The sequence below is a fragment of the Oculina patagonica genome, chromosome 4 (genome assembly GCF_052425735.1).
Source record: "Oculina patagonica isolate OP01 chromosome 4, crgOcupat, whole genome shotgun sequence".
Lineage (NCBI taxonomy): Eukaryota > Metazoa > Cnidaria > Anthozoa > Scleractinia > Oculinidae > Oculina > Oculina patagonica.
In genome coordinates this window covers 3,137,375-3,164,310 of record NC_135761.1, presented here as the reverse complement: position 1 = coordinate 3,164,310, position 26,936 = coordinate 3,137,375, and the positions used below count along the sequence as shown (strand labels likewise).

Here is a 26,936-nt window from a genome sequence, read left to right as displayed (position 1 = left end):
AGTTTTTTGCACCTGGACCATACTGGTCCGCCTATCTGCACGGACAGTAGTCTAAAACTGATACCTTAATTTTTGTTAATTATGATAGTTTTCTTTGGTTAACATATCTACTAGTTTAGAGAGTGGCAACTACGCACTAGGAATCCTGTCTGAGGCTTCTAACAGTATGCTACTCCCGCACCATCCTGGGTGGGGCAACCGTTCGCTTCCCTAAATATACAGCTCTCTTAGCAGCCTCAGTGTGGGAGGATTCTGTTTCCAGAATTATGGGGATAAGTGTTGCTGGCGACAACCCTTCAGTCCCACACTGAAGCTATGCCTGGGTTGCCTTAGCTTGGGTGAGAAACGGTGGACACATCCACTTCCCCTCGCTACCATCCCTCCAGGAGCTTGGCATAGGTGCACGCCACCCTGCCTCTGTGCCCCGTGACACCCATCTCACGGTCTTATATGCCACTCGCTGACACTAGCCCCGAGTACTGGCCTCGCCCATGGCAGGCAGCTCTCGGTTCCAGGACAACACTTATTCCCCCTACCTTTCTCCCACATAAACGGTGTCCTTTCGATTGTGCGTGACATTAAATCTTCTCAAAAATATACAGTGAAGGTTACAGTATAGGTTTGATTTTAACAAAATCAGATTAAAATAGTATAGTATTTTGCTTACCGAAGCCTCCAAGAATACAGTTATTGGACATTAAAAACCAGATCATTTAACAATAATTATTCTACTTTTTTTCTTGAACAAAAGTTAAGAACCTAGTTAGCCTAATTTTACCCTAAATACCATTTATATAAGAACCTGTTTAGACTTACTTGAAAAAACCTAGGTTCTTATACGCGGGTTTTTAGTGTACTCCAAGTACTACTCTCCTTCTCCAGTGATCATTTGCGATATGAAAGTCCTAAATAACTTGAGAGCCCGAAATACAAAAAAGAACCGAAGAAAGATCGACAAGGGACTTGTATTTCTGCACAAATATGGTTCTGCTCCATATCGCTGCCGCGCTGTTAAACGTCTAATAATTGCCTTGCGCACTGGGGGATTCCTCGTACAAAATGTCTGACGCATCTTCGCCACTGGTTTTGTCCAAAAAATGCCACTGCAGACATCCGAATCACTTGCGTTATTTTTACTTTCTGAATCACTGTCAAGGGAGTTCTTAGCAAGGACTTGATTTAAATTTGAAATAGGAACTGCTAAAAGAAATTGAGTATTTTTGGACGCCATTTGTTTTTCTTCGCGCGACGTTCATGCGACATCCTCACGGCAGCGCGATAGCGCAATACCCGATTCCCTCTATAGCGCGCGCCTGCAGGGAATCACGGTAGTTGTATTCATCAAACCATGCGCGAGACTCAAGGCCCGTTTACACAGGCGATTTTGTCGCGCAACTCAATGCAATTTTTGTCGCGCCGAAGTTGCAGAAAGTCGCCGCGATATCGCGGCGACTTCATGCAACTTCGCTGCGATATCACGGCGATAAAATCGCCATGATTTGCACGCGTGAAAACTAGTGGCGATAAAATCGCCGCGAGTCGCAGGAGTTTCGAACCTGTTCGAAACTTGATGCAACTTCGGCGCGACAAAAATTGCATTGAGTTGCGCGACAAAAATCGCCTGTGTAAACGGGCCTTCAGTAACGATGCGCGTTGCTGAGTCTCGCGCATGGTCTGATGAATTCCCTGCAGGCGCACGCTATAGAGGGAATCGGGTATTGTTTCTAAAAATAGCCAAATTGCCCCAAATCATGGGTCCAACCCCACATAGAAATGGTCTCGGTCCCCACTTATGGCTCCTGAACGAACTCAATTGTATTATCGTCTTGGAGACCTTCACCACAACATCTTGAGTAGTGTAATTGTATTCAGGGGTGACATAGAACGTGGCACGAGACTCGTGGGCGTGGCAAGGAACATTCCTTCAACGCAGAAAGGGAAACGCGAAGAAACGAAGCGAGTGAAGACCGTATTGCGCGAGAACAACTACCCATCATCCTTTATAAACAAGTGCGAGAGATCACTGTCAAAACCACCAGCTGATTTACCAACTAATGGCTTAGTGGTACTTATGTTCAAGGCATTTCCGAAAAGATTGGCCGCACTCTGGGAACGACCACGCAAAAAACTAGCAATGGTATATTGCAATTCCTGAGTTTTGATTGGTTAACCGGCAATGGTATATGAGCTCATATAACATTGACCACAAATATGGTAGCCGATACGAAAACAGCTGGGGAGCTCAAAAATTGCAATTGTTTGGACGTTTTTATGCGCGCTTGTTGGATATGAGATCGTTATAGCCAACTTGGCGCTACGCGCCTCGTTGGCTACCTGCCATCTCATACCCAACGCGCGCTTGCGGAATAATTAACAAATAGATTCCATTTTGCCGTGCGTCTGTTCAGTTATAGATCACAGATGACGTCAAAATGTTGTATGAACAATGTTGTTCTTACCACATTTTGACGTCTTCTGTGATCTATAACTAAACAGACCCACGGCAAAATTGAATCTATTTGTTTTATATAATAAAACACTGATTTGGACTATGAACTCTGATCACGCGCGCGAGTCACACCACCGCGTGACGACATCTATGCGTCTGTACTCTAATAGATCATAAGTAAGAACCAATCAAACTGAGGGTAGAATTCAGGTTATTATATAATTGTTAAATAGACCATAGACATGACGTCAGAAAATGTTCAAAACTCAAGTGGAACCACGAGGTGTTAGGCGAGTGGTTTCACTGCAAAGTTTTGAGTCTCGCGCATGAGACTCGCACCACGTTTTTTTTTTTTTTTCAAACTTTACACGTTATTTTTGGAGCGTACGCTAACGTGTTATCTTTTTAAATCGCGTGTAAGGGCAGGCACGGATCCAGAAAAAATGCTGACCGTTTTTGAATAACACGAACGTACACGAGCGCCGAAGAAGCGAGCTTTGGAGCATGCTCGATATTGACCAGCACCATTTCCCTGGAAGCTTAAAAGTCGCGTTTTTGATCTTGAAACTTTGAACTTTTTTTAACTCCAAAAATATATAATCCTTTAAAAATCTGACCGATTTCCGTAAAACGGTGAAACCGGTCTGGATCCGCGCCTGGAGAACTTTGAAAAGTGAAAAGTGAAAAATAAGATCAAAAAACAGTCAGCGTCAAACCACTGACAAACTATCTTGACAAAAATATAAGCTGCATACATTTGGAAAGTGACGTACCGTATTGTTACTTTGTTTGAGCGATAGAATAGTTCAAACGCTGTGGGATGCCATTTATGATATTAAAACCAAAACGTTTCGGAACTCAATAGGTTTCAATATTTCGGCTTTTACTGTTTATGTAAGTAATGGATGAAGACTGCACCAACAACGATCCGAATGAACGGCTGAGTGAACACCCTAACATGTGCATAAGCACATGAAAGGTCTTAAAAAACGGACCGAGCAAACGAAGGTCGAAAATGTAGAAAACCGTCCACAAGACTAACTGACAAGAGGGTTCAACTAAGTGATAAAGAAAAGCCCTTATAGTTATGTTTGTGTAAGTAACAGTGGCAATCTACATTAACATAAGCATAAGCACCTGAATGCCTAAGCAAACAACGGGATAAACAAGAAAGCCGAAAACACAGAAAGTCATCTGTGCAAATGACTGACTATGGTGATTTACTTGGTAGCGACCTGTTGTCCTTAAAATTATATTTCATTTTTCGCTCAGATAGATCATAATTGTTATTTGAATTAAGGAAATTAGTGAGCTCACTAATAAGTTGTCTGGGATCGGAGAAGATTGTCATAGTAAAAGCTTAGAAAGTCTGCCATTCTCGTCAGGGGCTCAGAACCCCTGAACGGCATCAGGGATAATTAATTTTCGATGTTTCTTATGAGCTTGTTGACCGTATTGGCGAAGTTAACTAATACGTTAGTCAGGCTTGATAAAAGTGAATGTTGTGTGCCTTAACGGGTGTCCGTTTAAGAAATTTTAACTCAGTAAGAGCAAACGTACACAAGCTTTGAGCAGGTACAAAAAACTGTCCTCGCGTAAAGCAGAGTTGTTCAGTACCCTTTATTTGAACAGTTGATTAGTACGCTAATACATTAATATGTTAAAATGTCATTTAGGTTGAGCTTCACTTCTTTTTTTCGTCGCACTGAACGGAAGGGCCCTCTTTGGGTTCTTTCGAAGGGCCCTCATCGGGTACTTTTGCATTTTTTGAACATCTAGGTCGAACTTCGTCGGGGTCATGCCCGCCAAACCATCGCCGCCCTAAAAAAAATATCCCCAAAGAAAATTTAGTTCTTGTGGTACATTTCTTAGCCTGACTAAGTATGCGTATCTTTTTCTTTTTTTTACGGTGCCCGGAATAAAGAATAAAATACAAATGATGTTACTCCGATGTTAACACAGTACATTGGTTGAATGCTGAAAATGGTAAAAAATGCATTTCCAAAACCAAGAAGAGAATGTATAAGAACAAGAACACTTTCCATAAAAATTACGATTTTCAGACTGTTTTTTTTTTTTTTTTTTTTTGTCTTTTGGGACCGGGGATGCGGAGAGAGGGGTGGGAGGGGTGCAAAAGTTGGAAACTTAATACATATTAAACTGGATTGGATACAAGATAAAAAAAAGGTTACCAGTGTCTAGTTGGTTTTAATATACGGATCAACAAATAATGCACTCTTATGCTAAAGTAGCACGTCCGGAAGTCCACTTACGGTAGGGCTTTAAAGCGCCAAAAACTTATTGTCACACTAGAAAATACAACACTATAACCCCGACCAGGGCTCGAACCCGGCCTGCTCGATCCGGACTGAGTCCATCGGAACAACGCGTCTCCCTCTTAGCTAATACTAAGAGCTCTTACAGAAACTTTTCTTATCATACATAACAAACACCTCAAATCCAAAACGTAGAAAGAACTAAAAGTGTAAAATACCTTTGGTCGCGGCAATTCTTTTGCCCTTTGCACCATTTTTTAAAACACCTAGATTTCAAACATAAAATAGCAAAGATGAAAACTCACGAAGACATCTGCAGCTATTAAGGGACGGACCATTAGAAATAACCGGAGGGGGCGGGGGGTGGGGGTGGGGGAGTGACTTTTACCAAAAAAAATTCCCGCAAGGGAAACTTGTCGGAAAAAAAATTCTGCAAGCGGTTGTGCCTGAAAAAAATTCGTGCAACGGAATTACCTGTAAGTGTTGTATGATGGAATCTATAAACGTCCATCAGAATGGCTAAAATAGCGTTTCTGAGGTTCTGAAAATTAAAATTTTCCCGGGGGAGCAAGCCCCCGGACCTCTAATTTGTCATGTACCGAGAGAACAGCATCAGCTCAACCCTATCAACTATTTGGCTGCAAACACACCTTACCCACCCTAAACAGTAAACAGTTAATCAAAAGCACAAACAGTTTGTGTACCAGCTTTCCAGAGTCAGTCGAACTTAGAACAGACGCCTATCAACAGATGTCAACAACTACCGGCACCTTACAAACGACTTATTCACGACGTAAACAGAAGCGACAAACGAACCTCCAACAGAACGACTTAATTTGACTAACAATAGACGGAACAGAACGACTTAATTAGACTAACAATAGACGGATCGAAACTGACCAATTACTGATGACAAACTTTACACTTTACACGAGTCTTACAGCCAATAACATCACGGCTTAACTGACCAATCAGCTTCAACGACGGACCATAACATCATCGACTGACAACAAATTTTCACTTGACTCTGAAGATGACTTCCGCTCAGGTTGTCGAAACGTCAGTCACCAACAACAGTTCTTCTCAGAACTACTCTCACCCGGACGATCACACTATACGAACTACTGATACTCCTGGGTTCAAACCATTTACTGTAGTATTAATATTATCACTTTCAACTGCAATTTTGTCTGATATTCTTAAGTTTAGCTTGACAAGTTTTAGCTTTCATCTTTTTCATCCTTTTTGTTGAGGGACCAGGGTAAAAATTTTTTTAATAAGGAGGGGGGATTATATTTAACCTGAGGCACTATCTATCAAATTCCTTCAGCCCCTCTATCCCATAAAAAATGAACGGTCCCTAAATGTCGCTTAATTCAGAGAACGAATCTGAAAAATGAAACAATAATGCTATTTTAATAATAATGATAATTGTTGCGCAAATCATAGATGCTCTACAAAAGAAAACCTGTATCTTTGGGCGAAAAAAAAAATCGTGCAAAGCTTGTGCCCCGGAAACAAAATTGCTGCAGACAAGTAGACCTTCAAAAAAAATTCCTGCACCGAAAACTTTTTACCCCCCTCCGGTTATTTCTAATGGTCCGTCCCTTATGAAAATACTAGTGTAATTATATCAAATTAGCGCGAATAAATGTAATTAAAATCCTTACACAGCATTATTAAGGAGAGTACAAAACAAAAACTAATTGTTTTGAGAAAAAAGTCAGTTTCTCCTATCCCTAAATGAGTTGACCATTATGTAAACTGAGGAAAAATACTGCTTACAATGCTTTCTTTTCCCTAATACTATCGAATCAGACAGAACTTACTCTTCGGCTTTCTTCAAGAGGTCATTGTCGTCAACCCTTTTAAAGTAAACGCGCATTTCTTGCTCAGCATACGTTTTCGGCAACATCTTACTAACCTAGCAGTGGACCGGAAATGAGGAGAATATTGATTAAAATACGTTAGATGTATGATTACATTCGTACGCATGTCATGCGATATTGTGTCAGACCCAGTCTTTCCCATTAGGCCAATGATTTCCTTCTCAAGTGCAGCCATAAAAACGTTTAAAACACAGCACGCAATGCGTGCAAAGTTATTTTGGGGGGTTGGCGGAAAATAGGTTGGCAGAATAATGGATATTGGATTTTAGCAGTGCCAAAGAGTTAGCACGCTTGACCGTATTTAATAGTAATTTTTAGGTGAATGAAAATTCTTACGTAACAAGTCGATGACGGAACACGTTTAAAATGTTTGAACAAACTGCAGCAATTAAATACAAATGCAGATACCATTAGATTCTTTTAAAATGCAAATTGATTGGTTCTTTAGTGAAACAAGCCTTAATCTGATCATGTGACATACATACGTCACTTGTTCACCAAGAAAGCGACAGAACTACTGTGACGCCTCACAGTAGTAAATAAGTTTGAGTTTAACTGGCCGCCACAGAGTCCACAGCAATATTTGAAGACTATTTGAAAATCTCCGGCAAATGAAAACGCTTTGAAATTCCCTTTTTGTGGATGCTGTATCCATCAATACCAGCATCCTCTATGACATCACCGGAGTAATGTAACAAAAGAAGCCAATAAGCCAATAAGATTAACGAACAGATTCCATTTTGCCGTGTGTCTTTTTAGTTATAAATCGCAGATGATGTCAAATTGTGGTAAGAACAAAAAAGTGGCCCACGAGCCGCTAGGGGAGTGGGTGACTGATGTTCTTACCACATTTTGACGTCTTCTGTGATCTATAACTGAACAGACGCACGGCAAAATGGAATCTATTTGTTTTACACAATAACAGAAGACTTCAGTACACTTTAGTGCTAAAGCATTGCCGTTACCAGTGAGCTGAAGTTGTTTTCATTTCACGATAAAGTTTTCCGTAGTCACGAAGCACTGCTTAACCGATTAATAAACAGAATGATGGAGAATTATAACTTCAACGAAAAAAGCTAACTTTATTCAATTTGGAAAGTTGTTTTACTCTTTACCTAAGGGTTCAACCGTCATTCATGGATTTCCCGTGCCGTCGTCAAATTACTCGGCATCGGACAAACAAACACAGCTTTCGATATTCTTTCAATTAGTCACTGTTGACTTCAAGCCTAACTGTCGAATTCAGTATTTCTGCGGATTTTTTCTCACTGTAGATTTACAATTAAGCTGAAATTTTTTTCTTTGTGTTGTGCTCTCGCGAGTTTTGAAAAATTGGCCGACGACACTGACTTGGACCATAACCTCTGATCACGCGCGCAAGTGACCACGCAGTGACGTCATCTGTACGTCTGGGCCCATAAATCACTATCCAGTGGAAACGTTTCAACAAAACATACTACACTATCCACTGGATAGTGATTTATCCGGTGGATAGTATTATCCACTCTTTGGACAAACAAAACAACTTTCACACAACGACCTCTCGTGCGAGCACCCTTGATGGTATATTTTTGCCAACCATAATTTCAGATGCGCGTCTCAAAAAGGGCCAATAGATTTAATTTATCAACAATACGAATTATATACCTTTTCGTTTCGTATCTTTACTGCCTTGTCTGGCTCGCGCTTCTCATAAAATCCAACCTCTTTGATTGGGTTTTTGTCACCCATGCCGTAACTAAACTTGACTATCTGCAAAAGAAAGAAAACACAGCAACAAAATATACTTTAGTCGCGCTCTTTGTAAGGCATCAGGCTTACTTAGGCATTTAGCTAACAAAATGATTGCGTGTTTTCTTTTATGTTTATTTTCTAGTTTTCCGAATATTTGTTAAAATACCTCTATTATGACAGGTGAGGGTAAGTTCACTTCATTCGAGCAACCGCCAGTCAACACTGATTTGACTGGTGGGAATTTTGGTGTATTCATTTAAAGCAGTTGTTGGTTATTAATACCATAAACTCTAGCCTGCGAATACAGCCGCCTTTCATTCGCTTCCGCTGCTAGGTATGAAACGCGTTTTGCACGTAGTGGCGGGAGCGATGAGAGGCGGCTGTATTCGCAGGCTACATAGACTCCAGACAGTCTCTCTTTCTTTACCAGATGTGAACTCAAAAGTCCAATTAGCCATCTGGAAGCGGCGGCGCGCACGATTTTCGTGTGTTCTTGACTATTATGAAGATCAGTCTGCCCGCACTGTACTCGACCAAACGGAATGAGAAACTTACCATTTAAGCTGATTTCCAGTCCGTACTGCGCAGACTCAGGGTTTGTTTCCGTTTTTGTTTTGAATTCGTTGAAACGTTACACTTCGGTGACAGCATACATAAAGTTTTTTAGTCCGCCATTACGGTTCCTTTCGTTCAAGAATTCCCGATAAGCTGAAACGTCGGTTTGAAATAGCGTCAAGGTTCTTCTACTCGTTATTATTTGTTCTGCAAGGATATCTGGCGTTAATAATGAAGAAAAAAGGTAAGTTTGTCACAGAATTTCTAGTTTTGCTTGTAAACATTCCTTCGTGTGAGGCTCACATAAACATTGCAGCCGAGATTGCGCAGTACGGACTGGAATTCATCTTTAAAACTCAGTCTTCTTATTTTTGTTTATAAAAAGGCGATTAGGCCCTGGAAACGAAACTGTTCATTGTAATTATGGCGCCCATTTGATGGGGGTTCCAAGTCAGTAACTCAGTTAAATGGTAAACAATAAAAATGGAAAAGGAAACCCATTCTTGTCTCATTCCTCTCTTGGGAATTAATTTCTTTTTAAAGAACTAAACTTACATCAACCACAAAATCGTCTGCCTTCAATGTATCACCCCTCGCTTTACATTTCACTATTTCTCTACGGATCTTCGAAATCGTATCCTGTTAACAAATCATTCAATGGATTAAGTCATTGTGGCGGACTGCAACTTTACCCTGTCTAACGATGGTTTAAAATAAGCACGCGCGAAAAATAATCGGTAGGTTATAATGCTCTCAGTCAAAACCATCAATAAATCAATTCTAACGATATTCAATGTTAAATAGATCAGCCACTGGTTATCTTAAAACAATTAGACCCCTCGCTCTCGGTTTCTATCGACTTTGATAGTTGGCTCGGGGTCGCCCCTCGCCAACTATCAGCCGATAGAAACCTCGAGCTTGCCGTCTAATTGTTAAATAGAAAACAATGGTCAGAAACAAACAGATTCTAGGATTTCCAATAGAACACAGACGAGTTTCTTCTAATTCCCTCTGCAGGAATGTCTCCTCAAATATCATTTTCTTTACGCTTCTCGACTTTCAGTACTACCTTGCTTCTTTGTTTCTTCAGTATTGTTTGCCCGATGCACTTGTACAGGTCTCTTTTCTCAACAAGCATCAAAATATCACGGGCCTTTATAACAGAATGAAAAACAGTTAGTTTGCAAAGATCTGCAAGAGACTAAGAAGCGAACAGTTGTGAGTCTCAATAACCAACACACTACAAATCTTGCAAAAAAAATGAAAAAGAAAAACAAGCAAGACGAACTGCCACACTTACAGGGCTCGAGACTTACGGTAGCCAACTAGCCAGAGGCTAGTAGAAATGCAGTTTTAACTAGTAGGTTCTGTGCTTTCACTAGTCAAAATGGCTAGTTAAAACTTCAGGAATTTGACTGGAAGAAAACCATACATCAAAATGGACTCTGAGAGAACAGAACTCACAATTATACACAGTCGTCACATATAAAATTATGAAAGTTTTACAATAACAAACTGTAAAACGCAGTTAATGGATCATGACGTATTACACGTTACGGTCAGTCAAGGTCAACAATGCATGCATGCTGGCTATGTAATTCTACTGTGTTGCAACACTGTCTCATTTTTATTTCTTTCGCTTAATGCGGTTGGCTAAGGCCTTTAATGTTTCACAATGTTATCTCGTGATGCCTAGTTGCTTTACAGTACGTATTTTACTATTGGTTGTACATTATACCTCATGTGTCTGTTAAGTTTATACCTTTGATGTAACACTTCATTCTCCTCGTGGTAGCATTGTAATAGTATCACAATTATTTCGTTTCAATCGTTGTAAGTTTTTTACGTTCATCTAAGTGCAATTTCTCCAGATGGCCCGTCCTAGAAAAGCTAACAGTTCTGCAAATCACCAACGCAAGGACAACCTTTCGTCCTTGTCCACGGAGGTCCTGAAACTCCGTCTACAAGCGCTTCACTTACCAGTTACGGGTTCGCGAGCAACCTTAATCGCCGCCCTTCGAGCGGCCCAATCTGGCGGATCTGCCCGCTCCGCTCCAAAGAAGTCAAAGAAGACAGCTGCAGGACGCGTTTCTAAACGCTCAACTACAGGGCCTCGTGCTGCGTCGAAACGGTCCGTGGCTGGAGACACAAATCGGTCTTCGCAGACCGGTCAGGCAGATACCGTCGACGACATCGATGATCTCTCTTTACCGTCGGACCACGAGGACGCATTATCGGGCGAGGACTCTGACTCTGACCCTGACATACTCATCCAGTCGCAGGGACCATCGAAAAGCCTTCCACATGTTCAAAGCGGTTTCAACGAGGACCAATTGGCTGTGATCCGGAACACTGTCCAAGTTTCCGTTCAAGCTGCGCTGGCCAACCAAAACGGAGCTCTAAATCTTCCTACGAATGGATTAACCTCTCCAGCGAGTCCTCCATTTCCTACACCTGGTTTGGCGACTCCTTTGGGCCTCAATCGTCCTTTGGATAGAACGCTAGAAGATCGTATTCTAAGGGGTGAGTACATTGACTTTTCTGTTTTACTCCCCGACTCCATCCACCAGGCCCAGCTCCCGGACATTCAGTTTCGGTTGGCGGACTCGTCCCCAGGTCCCGGGGGTTCCCCTATCACCATGGTGCGTAAACGAAAGCCCGTGATCGATAGTTTTCAAAAATGGATAGACGCCTTCACAACGTACATGGTCGTCATTGTGGCTGCCTACCCTCGGAGAGCCCTTGAGCTGTTGAAATACCAACAAATTATCAGCTTGGCGGTCACCAAATTTAAGGGCTTCGCTTGGCTGTCGTACGACGAACAGTTCCGTCGCAGGGCAGCTCACCAGTTGACACTGAGTTGGGATAAGATCGATTTGGAACTTTGGGCGATTACATTCTCCGGCCTGGCCAGGCCTCACTGCCCCCACTGCTCCAGTCCTCACCACCTCCAGGGAGACTGCCCTTTAGCTGACCCATCACGTCGCCGCAGAAGTAACGCCCACTGTTATGACTTTAACAGGACTTCAGGATGTTCACGCCGCTCCTGCCCTTTCCCACACGTCTGTAGCCGGTGCAGTTCCACCAGCCATTCCTTCTCCAGTTGCCCACAGAAGTCTGGCGGCAATGGAGCAAGGACCAGCCACAGCGAGCGGCCCAAGAAGTAAAAGACCTACTGTATCCTCTCCTATTGACATTGACCGCCTACAACATGAACTTTTATTTCATCCTAATCATAATTTTGTTACAACCTTAATTCATAATTTACGGTTTGGGGCTCGAATTGGGTACACAGGCCCTCGTAAACCCCGGGTCTCCCGTAATTTGATTTCTGCTTCCCAACACCCTGAAGTGGTTTCATCTAATTTAGCTAAAGAGATTAAGATGGGCAGGGTAGCAGGCCCTTTCCTTTCGTCCCCTCTTACTGATCTTCAATGTCACCCGGTGGGGGTTGTTCCTAAGAAACACTCCTCTGAATGGCGTACAATTTACCATCTTTCATACCCTGAGGGGGATAGCATTAATGACCACATACAAAAGGACCTGTTTTCCCTCCAGTACGTCCGGGTGGACGATGCCATCCGCCTTCTCCAAACTCTGGGTCAGGGTTCCTTCATGGCTAAGACTGACCTAAAGTCAGCCTTTCGTCTGATTCCCATTCACCCGGATGACTGGAACCTCCTGGGTATTTATTGGCAGTCAAAATTCTATGTGGACCTCTATCTCCCTTTGGGCTCCGCAGTGCTCCATACATCTTTAATCAACTGTCCGACGCCTTAGAATGGATCCTGAAACACAATTACGGGGTTCACAACATTCTGCACATATTAGATGATTTTTTCATAGCTGAACCCTCAAAACTACAATGTCTCCGGAGTTTCACCACCCTACTGAAGGTGTTCATGGCAGTCAAAGCCCCAGTAGTTGCCTCAAAGACCTTGGGCCCCTCCCAGGTCCTGGAATTTATGGGTATCGTGTTGGATAGCGTTCGCATGGAAGCCCGCCTTCCAGATGACAAGCTTGTCAGAATAAAGGACATGCTTCAGTCATTTACTCAACGCCGCTCGGCACGGCTGGTGGAGCTTCAGTCCCTTATAGGCACTTTACAGTTTGCCTGCAAGGTAGTAGTCCCAGGGAGAACCTTTCTACAGCGGGTCATTAATCTCACCCGGGGCGTCTCTAGTCGTTTCCATCATGTCCGTCTCAACAAAGAATTTTTTAAAGACCTTGAAATGTGGAAAACATTCCTCTCCACCTGGAACGGGCGCTCCTTTTTCCTAGACACTGCTGTAACTCCCACCCCTGACCTGGAAATGTATACCGATGCTTCGGGTACAGTGGGGTTTGGGGGCTACTTCCAGGGCAAGTGGTTCCAAGGGAAATGGCCTCCTCATCTCCAGATTAATAAGGCTCAGGGCATTAGTATAGAATGGCAGGAACTATTCCCGATTGTGGTTGCTTGCGACATTTGGCATCCGTTTTTTACAGGCAAACGCCTACAGTTCTGGTGCGACAATGAATCAGTCGTAGCTATCATTAACTCTGGTCATTCAAGAGCCCCTCGTATTATGGACTTGGTTCGGGTTTTGGTACTTCTCTCCATGAAGCACAATTTCATTGTACGGGCAAAACATGTCCCTGGGGTTTCTAATGGCATTGCTGACTCCCTCTCCCGCTTTCAGGTCCAGCGTTTCAGGGAATTGGCCCCCCATGCCGACCCCCAGCCCTGTACCATCCCGCCTTCCCTTCTGGCTCTCTGAGGGATGAAGTTCTAACTTATGCCAACTGGGGACTTGCGCCGAACACCAACCGCTCCTACAGCTCTGGCGAGAAAAGGTTTATTCAGTTCTGTTTTATGAACCGCATAGTATCCAATCGGGGCGACATTCTACCTGCCTCAGAAGGGACACTTATATATTTCGCTTCATATTTAGCTAGGACAGTGCGTCATGGTACAATTAAGCTGTACCTGGCTGCCGTGCGCAACCTTCATATTTCCTGTGGGCATGGTGACCCTCTACAGGGTAAATTACTTCTAAAAAAGGTTCTAAGGGGTATTCTTCGTTTTCAAGGGCAGTCACGTAGTTTACGTCAGCCTGTTACTCCCAGGGTTCTGCTGTCCATCCGCCCTTTTCTCCAGGGCTGGTTGGGGGCTAAAGACTTTCTCATGGTATGGGCCGCCTTTACCCTAGCCTTTTTCGGTTTTCTTCGTTGTAGTGAGTTTACCTATCAAGGGGTTAATAATTATCGCTCTCAGTTTGAACTGTCGACAGATGCGATCTCGTTCTACCCCAGTCTGGCAAACCCGCAACACATGTCTGTTACCCTTAAAGCTTCTAAGACAGATTTTTTCCGGCAGGGTAACACCCTTACCATTGCACGTACCTCCGCCTCGTTGTGCGCTGTTACTGCCATGCAAAATTTTTTCCTGGCGGTTCAGCCACCACCTGGACCTCTTTTCTCCTTCCAGTCAGGTCGGCTCCTGACCAGGTCCTCGGTCTCAGCCCTTCTCCGGGATGCTGCCCGGCAGGCAGGCCTCCCCTACAAAAGTTTAAAGGGTCATAGTTTCCGCATCGGTGCCGCATCGGCAGCGGCTGCTGCTGGTTTGCCAGACTGGCTGATTAAAGTGTTAGGGAGGTGGTCTTCTGACTGCTATCAACTGTATATTCGTACACCTCCCTCAATACTACTGTCTGCAGCTCCCAGGATGGCATGTTCTCCTGGCTCTGCTAGTCTAGGTTAGCTTTCATTTTAAAAAGTGCCTTTTATTTTCCCGTTGCTTGGGGGGATACATGCCCTGCATGTATCTGTGGCGGTTAAGTCTTGGTAGCGACTTCCCCCAAGCCTTTTGGCTTTGTTTTTGCTTGTGTTTGTTATTTCTTTGCCTGCCAATACTCTTGTCCGATCCAGCACTAGCTTATGGTGCTGGGGAGATAAGTGAGGCTTTTAAGGGCACACGATATGTATCGACCTGCCAATACTCTTGTTCTGCCTGTCAGCGTAGTCCTGGGGAGACAAGTGAGGCTTTAAAAGGTCACGCAATTTTAGTCGCTTGTCACGCCAACCGCAGGGTATGTGTCCCCCATTACGCCAAACTTTGTGTTGTGTGTTTTGATTTATTACATAAGATATTTTGATGCGGAACAGAGACATTAAGAAAGTTTTACAATAACAAACTGTAAAACGCAGTTAATGGATCATGACGTATTACACGTTACGGTCAGTCAAGGTCAACAATGCATGCATGCTGGCTATGTAATTCTACTGTGTTGCAACACTGTCTCATTTTTATTTCTTTCGCTTAATGCGGTTGGCTAAGGCCTTCAATGTTTCACAATGTTATCTCGTGATGCCTAGTTGCTTTACAGTACGTATTTTACTATTGGTTGTACATTATACCTCATGTGTCTGTTAAGTTTATACCTTTGATGTAACACTTCATTCTCCTCGTGGTAGCATTGTAATAGTATCACAATTATTTCGTTTCAATCGTTGTAAGTTTTTTCCCACCCTCTCACCCCTTTTTTGTGGGAGACTTCTTGTTTTTGTTACAATAAATTTGGGACACTTCCCCTTTTGCGGTTCTCGGTTAAGTCTTGGTAGCGACTTCCCCCAAGCCTTTTGGCTTTGTTTTTGCTTGTGTTTGTTATTTCTTTGCCTGCCAATACTCTTGTCCGATCCAGCACTAGCTTATGGTGCTGGGGAGATAAGTGAGGCTTTTAAGGGCACACGATATGTATCGACCTGCCAATACTCTTGTTCTGCCTGTCAGCGTAGTCCTGGGGAGACAAGTGAGGCTTTAAAAGGTCACGCAATTTTAGTCGCTTGTCACGCCAACCGCAGGGTATGTGTCCCCCATTACGCCAAACTTTGTGTTGTGTGTTTTGATTTATTACATAAGATATTTTGATGCGGAACAGAGACATTAACAAAGACTGTGGACAGGCTGAAATAATACCAAAAAGTAACCTAAAATAATATTGACCCTAAAGATAATGATATAGAGCCCGTGAAGACAGCAAAGTGCCTCTGCCCAAATCTGGCTAGTAGAAAATTGGTTTTGGCTAGTGAAATCAAAGCTGTCACTAGCCAAGGGGCCAGCTAGCGAAAAAGTTAGTCTCGAGCCCTGACACTTAGAGGCGAACGGTATTTATAACTCAAGTTTGTCTGTAAACAAATTGTCAAAAATTGACGACATTTACTCTTTATTTATTTTCTCAGAAGATATTTACATCTGAGAAGAAAGACATACCTCTTTTGAAAGGTTATGAAACAGGCTTTCAGGAAAAAATACTTTTGTTCGAAACATCCCATAATATTTTTGAATATATTAATCTATTTAGCATAAATCAGCATAAAGTGACCAAAAAATTTGGACAAAAAGCAACAAGCTTCTCAAATGTTTAAGGTTACGAGAAAAAGTAGAACGTAAAAATGTTCCTTGTTATATTGGCAACATATCCAGCAATTCTGGCTGAAAAAGAATGAATATAGAATTTATTACAATTTATCTAAGCTTCATGACTAATCTAATTTATGACTAATCTAACTTATACTCATAGATAAATTAAGGCATTCATTCCAAGCACCAGGCATGGTGTCGAACGCAGAAAGCAAATATTTCAGTGCATTTTAGACCAAATGCGTTCGTACCGTATCGTACCAAGTACACACGCTTACCTCAATTTCGATTCATTCCTCGCTTGTATTTCGCAGTTGACGATCAAAATCAATAGAAATCCCAATATTACTGCCTTCTTCTTCTTGAAACAATCTCAAAAGCTTTCTCTGCCCTTACAATCGCCGTTTGCTGAAAGCTTCGCATCGGCGGCCATTTTGTATTGAGTTGTGAAGTACGTCGTGTAGGCCACATTCAAGTGTTTTAGCTCAAATTTGCGGAGAGACTGGGTAAAAGCCTAGTCACGCTTTCCTGAAAGTTTGACAGGGACCGGACGTAACGCGAATTTTTGCAAAATTTTTTGGTCATCAGTCTTCAGTGACTGATATTTAAAGGGCCGGACAGGGTTGAGTTCTTATACGGAAGTACCCTTCTTCCCGTGAATTTTGAATTTGCAAAAATTGCTGAAGCAACCTGCATATGGAAACTGCAAGTTCAAATTTGCTTTTCTTGCAAAATATGATTACACCCAGAGAGTTATACTCCCTTGATAATGTTATTTCAGGGACGGCGGAGCCGGGGGGCTGGGGGGGGGGCTTTAGCCCCCCCCCCCCCCCTCCCCACTTTTTCCGAAAAAATAAAGACTTACTAAGAGAAAAGTCTCTTAAGCCCCCCCACTTAAAGTCACTAGTCAGCCCCCCCCCACCTGGAAAACTGCTCCGCCGTCCCTGTATTTGAGTTTCTCTATCACTTGCATCCGTGTCATGTCAGCACGAAACGTATTTAATGGCTTGCATTTCGCATCATTGCTTTATTTGCGATCGCCCCACCGCCTGAATATGCTGGGTTCGTTCGCTCTCGTACTGACATCAATCCTCGCGTGTTTAATAACGTATTAATTTATAAACAGACTGCAGTACATTTTAAATACGTTACGTTTGCATTATCACGGCTACATAATAATAATTGGAGCGGTTTTTATTTGAGTGTCGAAAGTAATTTGCATTTACTTTGGTTTTGCATAACTATGCTTAGTGATTAGTTTAAAAGTGTCACACCTTTTTTCTCATCCAATCAGAAGTGAAACCAAAACCAATCGTTATCGCACACACACGTTTTCCCACGTTTTGTGCTAGCTACATGTCGAAACATGTTTTAATGTATTTGCTTCGAGTTTTGATTGGTTCACTGGATTGTCTGTGTCCTTTGTGACTGGCAAGCTAAAAAAAGAGTGATTATTTTGGTTTTGGTTTTGCGACACTTACAACGACAAACCGTTTTAACAGGAAACGGTCGTTAAACGCAAATATTGGTCCTTACAAACTTACCTCTTTCATTAACGAATACTGCTGTTGTTGGCCGTCTGTGTTATTTCTTAAGTCATCGTCCGAAAAGTTCAGAATGTGATAATAAACGTGATCCGTCAGCCGTGTGTAGGCCTTCATGTCATCTATTGAATACGACATTGACAGCTTTCTGTGATAACAAAATAATATATTACAGTAAATGGTTTACACATAATCATTATATGGCAAACTGGTCCACGATGAAAAGGCCTGAAAAGGAACACTCTGATTGTCTCCCTGAGCAGTCCGAATTTTGCAATACAGGGAGTTAAGATGGGCCGTTTGCGATTTAGTTTCAGAAATTAAATTGCTTTTCAAAAACATTGTAAACAAGAAACTTCAAGCAGTTTAAAACCGGACGGTTAATGTTTGGCCACTTCTTTTCGTTCTTTGGCGAGAAAGGCACATCACCGCACAGTAAAAAATCTTTGAAAAAGTAGTCACTTAGGGCCTGTTTACAAGCAGGTAGGGTAACCCTAGTGCTAGGGTTACCCTAGCAAGAGGGTTACCCTAGCGCTCCCACATTTCTTCTTTTTTTCATTTACAAGGCAGCTAGGGTTACCTTAGCACAAGGGTAGCCCTAGCGCCAGGGTAACCCTAGCGCCTTGTAAACGCTCTGCTAGGGATAACTCGCCTACCCGGGACAACTTTATTTTGGCTCCAAGAAGCTAAATATATTTAAAAATACCGACAAAAACAGCGAATTGTGACCAAGAAACATCGTATTCATTCACAATTTGTCGCATTTTTGCACTGGAAAGGAATTATTTTCGAATAACAGCTTCTTACGACAAAGTTTGTGGTGAAATGTTTGGCGCACGACTCGTTTTTGAAATAGTACTTGACACATTCTTGCTGGGCTTGCAATTTTCGTTTCGATTCCCAAAATAAACTCAAAACAAATAGTGGAAATATCCAGAAAACAATATTCAGCACGTTCCGAGTAAATTGTACGACTTGCACTCGCTTCGAGCCAGACGCTTGAGTAACACATAAAAACTATTTTACACAAACAGAGCGCAGCGTATTTGTAAATATTTTTAAAATAGGTGAATGATTATTTAAAGCTACAGCCGGGCGCGTAGGTCTGACGTTGTGGTTTCATTTTAAATAACTTGGACATGTCCAAGCGGTCTTCGGTTTCGCAATGTGATTATTCAGTCCTTTCTTCGGGTAAAACACTCCAATGACACAAAAATATTCATTTTACACTAAACAGAAAGCAGAGTGTTCATGTTAAGGTGATTCCACGGTATTGCATTGCGCATCCTTTCTGCGCATAAGTTTTCGCGTCATTTAGCGCGCGCACACTGAACACTACGAGATTCCCTTTAGGCTAAGCTCGGTAGGGAAATAAATGGTCGTTTTCTCTTGAACGAGCACGGTGACCCCCATTTTTTAATGTATTAATTTAAATGTCAAACTGTTGTCTACAATATATCGCGATTTAAAAAAAGTTTAAAATTCTACATTGAGATACTTTAATTTTAATGCCGTAAAAAACACGTTTTTAGGTAGTGCCGTTAACGTGCGCACGGAGCAAAATCTTAAATTTCTTTGATTATCTTAATTCCTGTACAATAAGAATAGTTTTTAATATAAGATAAAAGTCCTTTTTGTTGAACTAGACTAGTTCTTTTATGCAGAATAATTTTTTTCTTGAAACAATAGCGATCCCCATTTGGATTACTAGGGTTCCTAATATATATCTCGCGGGTCGTATATTTACTAAAATGCCCATCCATTTTACACAAAAACTAGCGCGGTGACCCCCATTTTTTATTTCATTTTTTTAATGCTCATAACGTAATTGTAACCTGAACCAAGTTTCAGAAAATTTTTAATACTCCTTCTATTTCAGTGGAATCACCTTAAAGTGCCTATGAAGTAAAAATTAATTAATGCTTATTTCAAAGACTTTTACAAATAAAGAAGAATGGCGTTTACCATTTTGAAAGATCTTCTTTCGTTTAAGAGATATTCACGTTTTTGTGTTATGCAAATGAGGAAAGTGATGACGTCATAAATTGTTCCACTAAAAGAATAGATCACAAAATCAAGGATATCTCTGAAAATATAAAGGTGATATTTCTGAAACTTGGCATCAGTAGTGACCTTTCTTAAAGGTGCAAGATGGCTCATACTATGATGTAACCATGGCGACACTCTTGGTTCCAGGCTCTTTCTGTCATAAACCAAATATCTCAATTTGCAACCCTTTAAAGTGGGACAGAGGATCCAGCTTGGAACACACATAATGCCCTATTACCCTCACTCTCCTCATTAGCTTGTTGGGAGTGGATCACCTTTGATTAAGCAAAAACTGTGGATATCAGTATTAATTAAAATAGGTATTTGCAGCAAAACTGTTGCCATGGCAACGGCATGACAGGTGTCATTTTGTGTCTTTTGTGGTGTACATTAATCGTGCCAAGTTTGAAGAACACGGCTCAAATATTCCAAGAGATATTCTTGATTCAATGCTTCATCTTTTTGTGGAACAATTAATGACGTCATCACTTTCCTCATTTGCATATTATAAAAACGTAAATATCTCTAAAACGAAAAAAGATATTGCAAAAAGGAAAACGCCATTCTTCTTTAATTTGAAAAGCCTTTAAAATAAACAGCAATTATTTTTTACTTCATAGGCACTTTAAACAAGTGATCGCTAGTTAACATCAAATCTTGCGTGACCGTGACCAAACGTTTCAAGTTACAACTTACGAGTTGCGCCAACAATTCACATGACTCAACTTATCCAGTAGCAAATGTTCCCTAAGAAGCCCAAAAACAATCCGAACACCATTTCTTTGAGTACTGTTACTTCGCTAATACTTCTTATTTTATTCTCCCCAAAAACAAACCCAAAAATGGCAATAAACACACGAACCTGCAAACTGCACTCCATCATAGTTAGTCTACTAACTATGACTCCATCAAGACATCCCCGCCGTTGTTACATTTCGTTTACCTCAACTCTCGTCCACAATCACCGATATTACTTCAAGTTCACAGCCTAATTCCAACTCTTCTTACCACAAAATTCTTCCTCTAATCCTTCAAATATTCCTTCCGGCTTCATTCGGATTCCAAAACAAATATTTCTTAGCCTTCTCACCATTCTCGTCCCCAGAGTCCACGACCCCTCTAGTCTCCACCGGTCAAATATGTCCTACGTTCAAAATGGCCGATTTTGAACTTAGTTTTTCACTCTTTTGGCTCCAAAAAATTCGCATTCACTTGCTTCTTCCCCTGCAGTCAAACTCTCTTCTACCGTCCCTAGTGATATTACACAACATCAAATGGACCCGTTCCATTTCCTTCAAAATATACGCAAAAACGACACCGAAAAACCAGGGAGAATGAGGTATAAAGTAGACGTGCATTTTACGAACCGGCCTTATGCGTCCGGTTAAAAACGAAAAATGTTTGCTGCTAAGTAGAAATCTTAGAAATCTTATGTCTGGCGACACGAAAGGGTCTGAAAAGAGCAAATACATATTTAACTTTACGCACGCCTTTGCTGAGAATGCTGCTTTAAAGAGACACTATTATGGGCATGACTTCGCGGCGAATAGTCAAAAGCCAAAAGACATATTCAGTCGATGGAAAACTTAAAATAATGGTTGAGTTCTGTTAACTGAAATTGCTATACCAGTGCACTGAATCCAGCAGAGGGTTGTTATCACGAGTTACGCATGCACGAGGTTTTTGACGCAAACTTTACAAATTCTGCTGTGTCTTGGAAAAGTCGCTAAAACCAAATAGAATGTGCTCGTCTTTAGATAATTCACTTAAATCTGCATCTTGCTGCTCAAGGCGCAATTTCTGTATGGGCGGAAGGTACTATGTCATAATTTTAGAACCGCTTTTAATTAACCAAACATGTGGTAAATTCCCTGCTACTAGTGCCCCTTTAATTTATCAGCAGAGTTCTTAAAAGAGCCATTATAATGAATACATCATTGAACAAGGAAAACAGTGAAAGAAACAACTAGACTTAGACCAAAGATAAAGGCTTTGCGGATCGGATCTTCTAGAGAGGATAAGACTTAAATGTTTGGTATTAGTTGAGTCAATTAATCCAAGCTCTTGGGTTTTCTGTCCTTGTGATCTTAAATTGTTCCGTACAAAATTAAACAGGATAATGAAACTCATGAATATTTGGTCCACAAGAGGGTCTCTTCATGTATCATTCTCAAGTCTTTCTATGTATCCTCACTGTTGTCATCCTCGGAGACCCAGGGGGGTAAGTCAGGGCGACACGAAGTAAAGCGAGCAGCACAGGCGGCGCGACGAAAAATTACAAAAATGGCGTAACTGCTCCTGGAAAACTATTGTTCATAATGGATTTGTTTCAGAACATTTTGAATTCCCGGTCTTTGATCGCCAACAAAATTGCTGGCCTTCTATATTTTGTAACAAGCTGTCTCTACCGGGCCAATTTAGTGCCTTCTGCATAAACGATATTTTGTTTACCATATTGGAGTGGCCAGTTTTTGCCAAATAATTTGGGACCTTGATGCTCAATCTTGACGCTTAATGTCTCAGTTAAAATGCGCCAGAAAGCTGTAGCACTAAATCCATCAGAAAGTTTAACCCGATCGCAGGTACCGTCATGGTCTGCAGTCGGCAGCCTAATGTGATGAAATGCGTGGTGTTGAAATTTCGCCTGCATTTTCACACCCTCTGGTTCCTATGAACGTTGATGTAAACAGTGCATTGATGGTTTATTAGCCTGGCGGTTACAAACAAAACCGCCAGCTACGCAGGCTACCGCAAAGAACACTCCAATTGACCTTGGTTATTTTTGTTTTGGTAATGTTGCCTTTGTCTTAGGTTTATTTGTAGTGTTTTCCGGGAGTGTTTAGAATAGCAGTAAGTTAAATACAGATATATTTGACTACAACTTGTGTTTCTTAAAGGTAAGGTTAAATCTATTCGATAAAATTTTTCCACGCGTTACAGAAATGATGGTATATGTTAAGCTTGGTAGCAACACGATAAGAAAGATATTATTCGGTCAGTGGCAGAAGTTACTCGCAAAAAATTCCGAATTCTCTCAGCAACAGTCAAGGTCAGAAGTTCGACTCCTGTTGCGAGAACGCCGAAACTTTTTGGGCGAATAACTTCTGTCACTGACTGAATAATATCCCGCTTGCTCAATGTATTTTTCCATACCCTTTTTTCCCTTGAAATATTTTCATTAGGGAACTTTTGTCAGCCTTTAAAAAGGCCTCAGTGATCCTGTAATAAAGAAAAGAATTACAATCAAAGCCCATTTTCACTACAGCTAAAATTGGTCCGGATCCGATCATTTCTGTGGCCCGGTAAAAACGTGACTGTTTTTAGGCGCGTTTACACGACAGAAAAATGTGGGTACGGAACCGTCAAAAAATTGGTCCGGACCACACCACTTTTGTAAAGTGGTGTGGTCCGGACCAATTTTTTGACGGGTCCGCTCCCACATTACCGGGCCACAGAAATGATCGGGTCCGGACCAATTTTTGACGGGTGTGAACCAATTCAAGTTTTGGTTGAATCGGTTGAAACGGTCGTAAAATATGAGACTTGGACAAGTATACTTTCTAATAATTGTCTACAACCTGTTGTATTCTTGATTTTTTATTCAATAGTTTTTGAATTATTTTTTTGCGGCGTGACAGTTGCGTGACAGTGAATACCACCAATTTCCCCCTCCCCTCACCCTTTTTAAACAGAAATTAACTTTTAAGGTCCCCTCCTTTGAAAACTAAATAAAATGTCAAGAGCCCCACTCCATTTTCATATCTTAATCGACTCAAATCTCATTTGATTATAATTACAAACGTGCTGCCTACAACGTGCAACGACGTACCCAGCATTAGGGAAAACTCCTTTTAACTGGGTTTGGCCATCAATTTAAAAATAATTTCCGGTTAATGAGAAATGAAACGTTGATTATATATTAATCAATTAATTTTTCCATGAACTAGCAACTCTATCGAAAGACATACCACGCTACAGCGAGACACTTCTTACAAAATGCCTTACTGCTGTAGGCAATGCCCGCTGTGCAGCATGCATGATAGTAGACATTTGAAGTCACCCAAATCCACTATTTCCCTTTTTGGAAATCTCCCTAATAGCACAGAGAAAAAATAGGTCACCAAGGGTGACATGAGTCTAATGCCGTATGGCATAGTGATACAGATTGCGCGGTTTTCGTAAGCCGGTTAAAATTGGTTAGAGGTTTGTGTTCGGGAGTTTAATTTAAAATGCTTATAGCAAGCTAGGGGCATCGTGGATGATTATGGATGAAAACGAAACAGTCATAAATGTTATATGCTTCACAAAATTTAAAGTATGAACAGGAGTTGATGTTACTTCTTCCGTATTGTCCGTAAAAGCAGAAACGATTAAACATTTGGACAAGATTGCGTGACGATTTACAAAAAGCATGTTCATTACAACAAGGGTTGAAGAACTTCACATCGTTTTCTTTCAGATTTTTCACCATTTTGATGATGACTCTTGAAACAGATTTTGCAATAAAAGCACTTGAAATAGTGACTGTTACTCCATTGTACTGTAAGCACTTAGTGACAGATTTTCCTAAAAACGGGTGTAAATGCTCACGTCAATATAATGATGACCTTTTGAACGCTGGAAACTAGGCAATTATTATCGAGCTACCATACACAGGAGCGAAGACTGTTTATCATGATGTACAAATTTCGCGAATCATCACTTCCATATCAATGTAACCATTTTATGATTTTTCTAGCTGTAAGAAGAACTTAAGATCTCTGAGAGTCGTAAAAGCATGAAATTCGATTTCAGTGTATGGCAAAGGCCGGGACAGTGTAATACTGCAAAGCGGCCAAACAAACGCATTTTGATTTAGTCGCGTAACTTGATTTACATTTATCCATGTACATCTTTTATTTTTGAAGGTTTTTGTTTGCACTGTAAAGAAAAAATTGGTCAAAATTCGAATGACTTAAATACAAAAACCGAGGTAAAGTTTTCTATTTTTTAAAACAAAATAAATATTTGGTCGCATTGTGTAAATAAACGCGAGTCGCCGTCGAAATATTTTTTCTCAAAGACGTCTTGCTTTTTAAGCAAGACGAAAACACAAGTGCTTAACTGAACTGAAAACGAAGATTTATTTTCACAAAAAGCTTACAAATGTCTTAACTGGAAAATTATTTCGTCCTGTTCAAGTGTTGAATAATCGTGACTTGAGAAAGAACTTTTAATTATGCGTGGGAACACGTGTCGCTGATTGGCTGTTTTTAATTGAAACTAATCGTGCGTGTCCGTACGGAGTCCGTTCTTGCAGCTGATCATTGTTTTCTACATTACAGCGAACGATTATCGATCCCGAACCATTCCCTTGGGATTGCTAACAGCTTTTTTCATATAACAAAGAGTCTAATGCGCATGCGCAAAGCGCACGCAAGCATTAGACTCAAAAATGGAGACTCCCACTTTCTCCTCCAGCCTCCCCTCTTTTCCTTTCCCCTGCGTATTTAGTAACCATCCCTTAAATTAAATTAAATGTTCTTCAATATCATCCGCACTTACATTTTTTCAATGATATTGCACGTTTTGTGTTTATAAGCTCCCCGGTGCAAACTGTTTCTTGTTTGAAACAACCCATAAATGTTGTTTACTTCTTTGTCCCGTAAACAGATCTGTCCTTTACCTTTTACAAATATCACCCGTGCAAACTTGATGTAACGCCTGAGGAAAAAGCCATAGAAAAAGGAAAGGCATTAAACGAAACACTGAACAAACAACGAGATACTTATTAAAAGTGTAAAAAAGCGTTCTCTGGTTTAAAAAGTTAAGAAAAATATGAGCTTTCGGCTATTTTACTATAGCCTTTGACGAATGTAAAAAAGAGAAAGCGCGTGGTAGGAAATTTATGCAAGGGAGGGTGTGAAAAGATTAAAAACTAAAATACAATAGAAGTGTAAAAAGCTAAAAAAGGACAAAAACAGACAAATTAAGAATTACAATAAGATAGAATATTGTCTTGGTAACGGTTTGGAATTATTGTCTGCGCCGACGGTTTTGGCAGTGTGCCAAGATTCTAGTGTTCTTCGAATACGGTAATTGCCTTTGTCTATCACGGTAGCGCCATCAAAGTCAATTGAGTGATTATTTTGCCAAGCATGGTTAGCAACGTTCGAGCCTCTCGTATAATTTTTAAGATTTCTTTGATGTTCCTTTCTTCGGGTTTTAAAACATCTGCCCGTTTCTCCTACGTAACTCCAACAGCAGTCAGCGCACGGAATTTTGTAAACAACATTACATTGGAGATCCAGGGGCTGCCTGAACTTAGGAGAAGGGAATTCTTGTTGCAGGGTTTTAGCTGGTTTGCTTACTACACGGATGTCATTTTTACGAAGTAACCTGGTGAGAGGTTCAGTCAATCCGCGGATATAGGGAAGACATGCGAAACCCAGGGATGTGTCAGATGGATCGGCCCAATTGAAGAACATGGACACTAATTCTTCTGGGGGAGGAGTTGTCGGGGCTGACTTCTTTTTTAATATGTTGGAAATAACTGTTGGTGGGTAGCCGTTGGCTTTCAATGCTTCCGTAACGTGACTAGTCTCGCGTGCTTTACCTTCACAAGTGCTAGGCAGGTTGGCTGCACGGAATAGGAGGGTCGAGGCCGTGCTGACTTTATGTTTTATTTCATGATGAGAAGAATAATCCAGATATCTATCTGTATGTGTCGGCTTCCGGTAAACGTCGATGACAATAACACCATTTTTCCTGGAAACCAAGGTGTCCAAGAAAGAGATTTGGCCATTGTTTTCTTCTTCAATAGTAAAAGCGATTTTTGAGTCAATGGAATTTAAAGTGCCATGAGAGGAGGGGACAGCGTCTTTCTTAATGATGACGAAGCTATCGTCAACATATCTTTTCCAAATCCTAGGTGCAATTGTAGAGGTATTGATGGCTAATTCTTCTAGGTAAGGTAAGGTAAGGTAAAACTTTATTTTGACACGATAATAATAAAAGCTAAAAGCTTGTGGGGTCAAAGATTAGCGACAATAGGGCTTA

At 41.2% G+C, this 26,936-nt stretch overlaps 2 protein-coding genes across 3 annotated transcripts in view; one reads left to right on the top strand and one right to left on the bottom strand.

Annotated features, from left to right (window-relative positions):
• Positions 1–4,035: 4,035 nt before the first annotated feature.
• The window catches only part of LOC144651224 (deoxynucleoside triphosphate triphosphohydrolase SAMHD1-like), a 53,257-nt gene continuing 30,356 nt past the window's right edge, over positions 4,036–26,936 (bottom strand). The window contains exons 10-18 of one of the 2 annotated variants that reach the window (XM_078511137.1): positions 25,443–25,601; positions 23,052–23,117; positions 17,850–17,997; positions 9,973–10,056; positions 9,459–9,542; positions 8,262–8,366; positions 6,555–6,649; positions 4,944–4,991; positions 4,036–4,270 (exon numbers count right to left, since the gene is read on the bottom strand). In XM_078511137.1, the coding sequence (XP_078367263.1) occupies positions 4,246–4,270; positions 4,944–4,991; positions 6,555–6,649; positions 8,262–8,366; positions 9,459–9,542; positions 9,973–10,056; positions 17,850–17,997; positions 23,052–23,117; positions 25,443–25,601 (814 nt within the window). In that variant the 3' untranslated portion in view covers positions 4,036–4,245. Of the gene's footprint in view, positions 4,271–4,943; positions 4,992–6,554; positions 8,217–8,261; positions 8,367–9,458; positions 9,543–9,972; positions 10,057–17,849; positions 17,998–23,051; positions 23,118–25,442; positions 25,602–26,936 lie in introns of those variants that run through there. The other variant, XM_078511138.1, reaches the window with a different exon arrangement.
• On the top strand, positions 12,637–15,829 carry LOC144651351 (uncharacterized). The gene is made up of 2 exons (XM_078511296.1): positions 12,637–13,448; positions 13,586–15,829. Exons 1-2 carry the CDS (start codon positions 12,806–12,808, stop codon positions 14,644–14,646), a joined length of 1,704 nt encoding a protein of 567 aa, XP_078367422.1. The 5' UTR covers positions 12,637–12,805; the 3' UTR covers positions 14,647–15,829.

Bases quoted from the DNA above. Each gene is read 5' to 3' on its own strand.
- LOC144651351 (XM_078511296.1), top strand. From the start codon at position 12,806: ATGGCAGTCAAAGCCCCAGTAGTTGCCTCAAAGACCTTGGGCCCCTCC. The intron at 13,449-13,585 runs GTCATTCAAGAG...TCCCGCTTTCAG, and splicing joins CGTAGCTATCATTAACTCTG to GTCCAGCGTTTCAGGGAATT.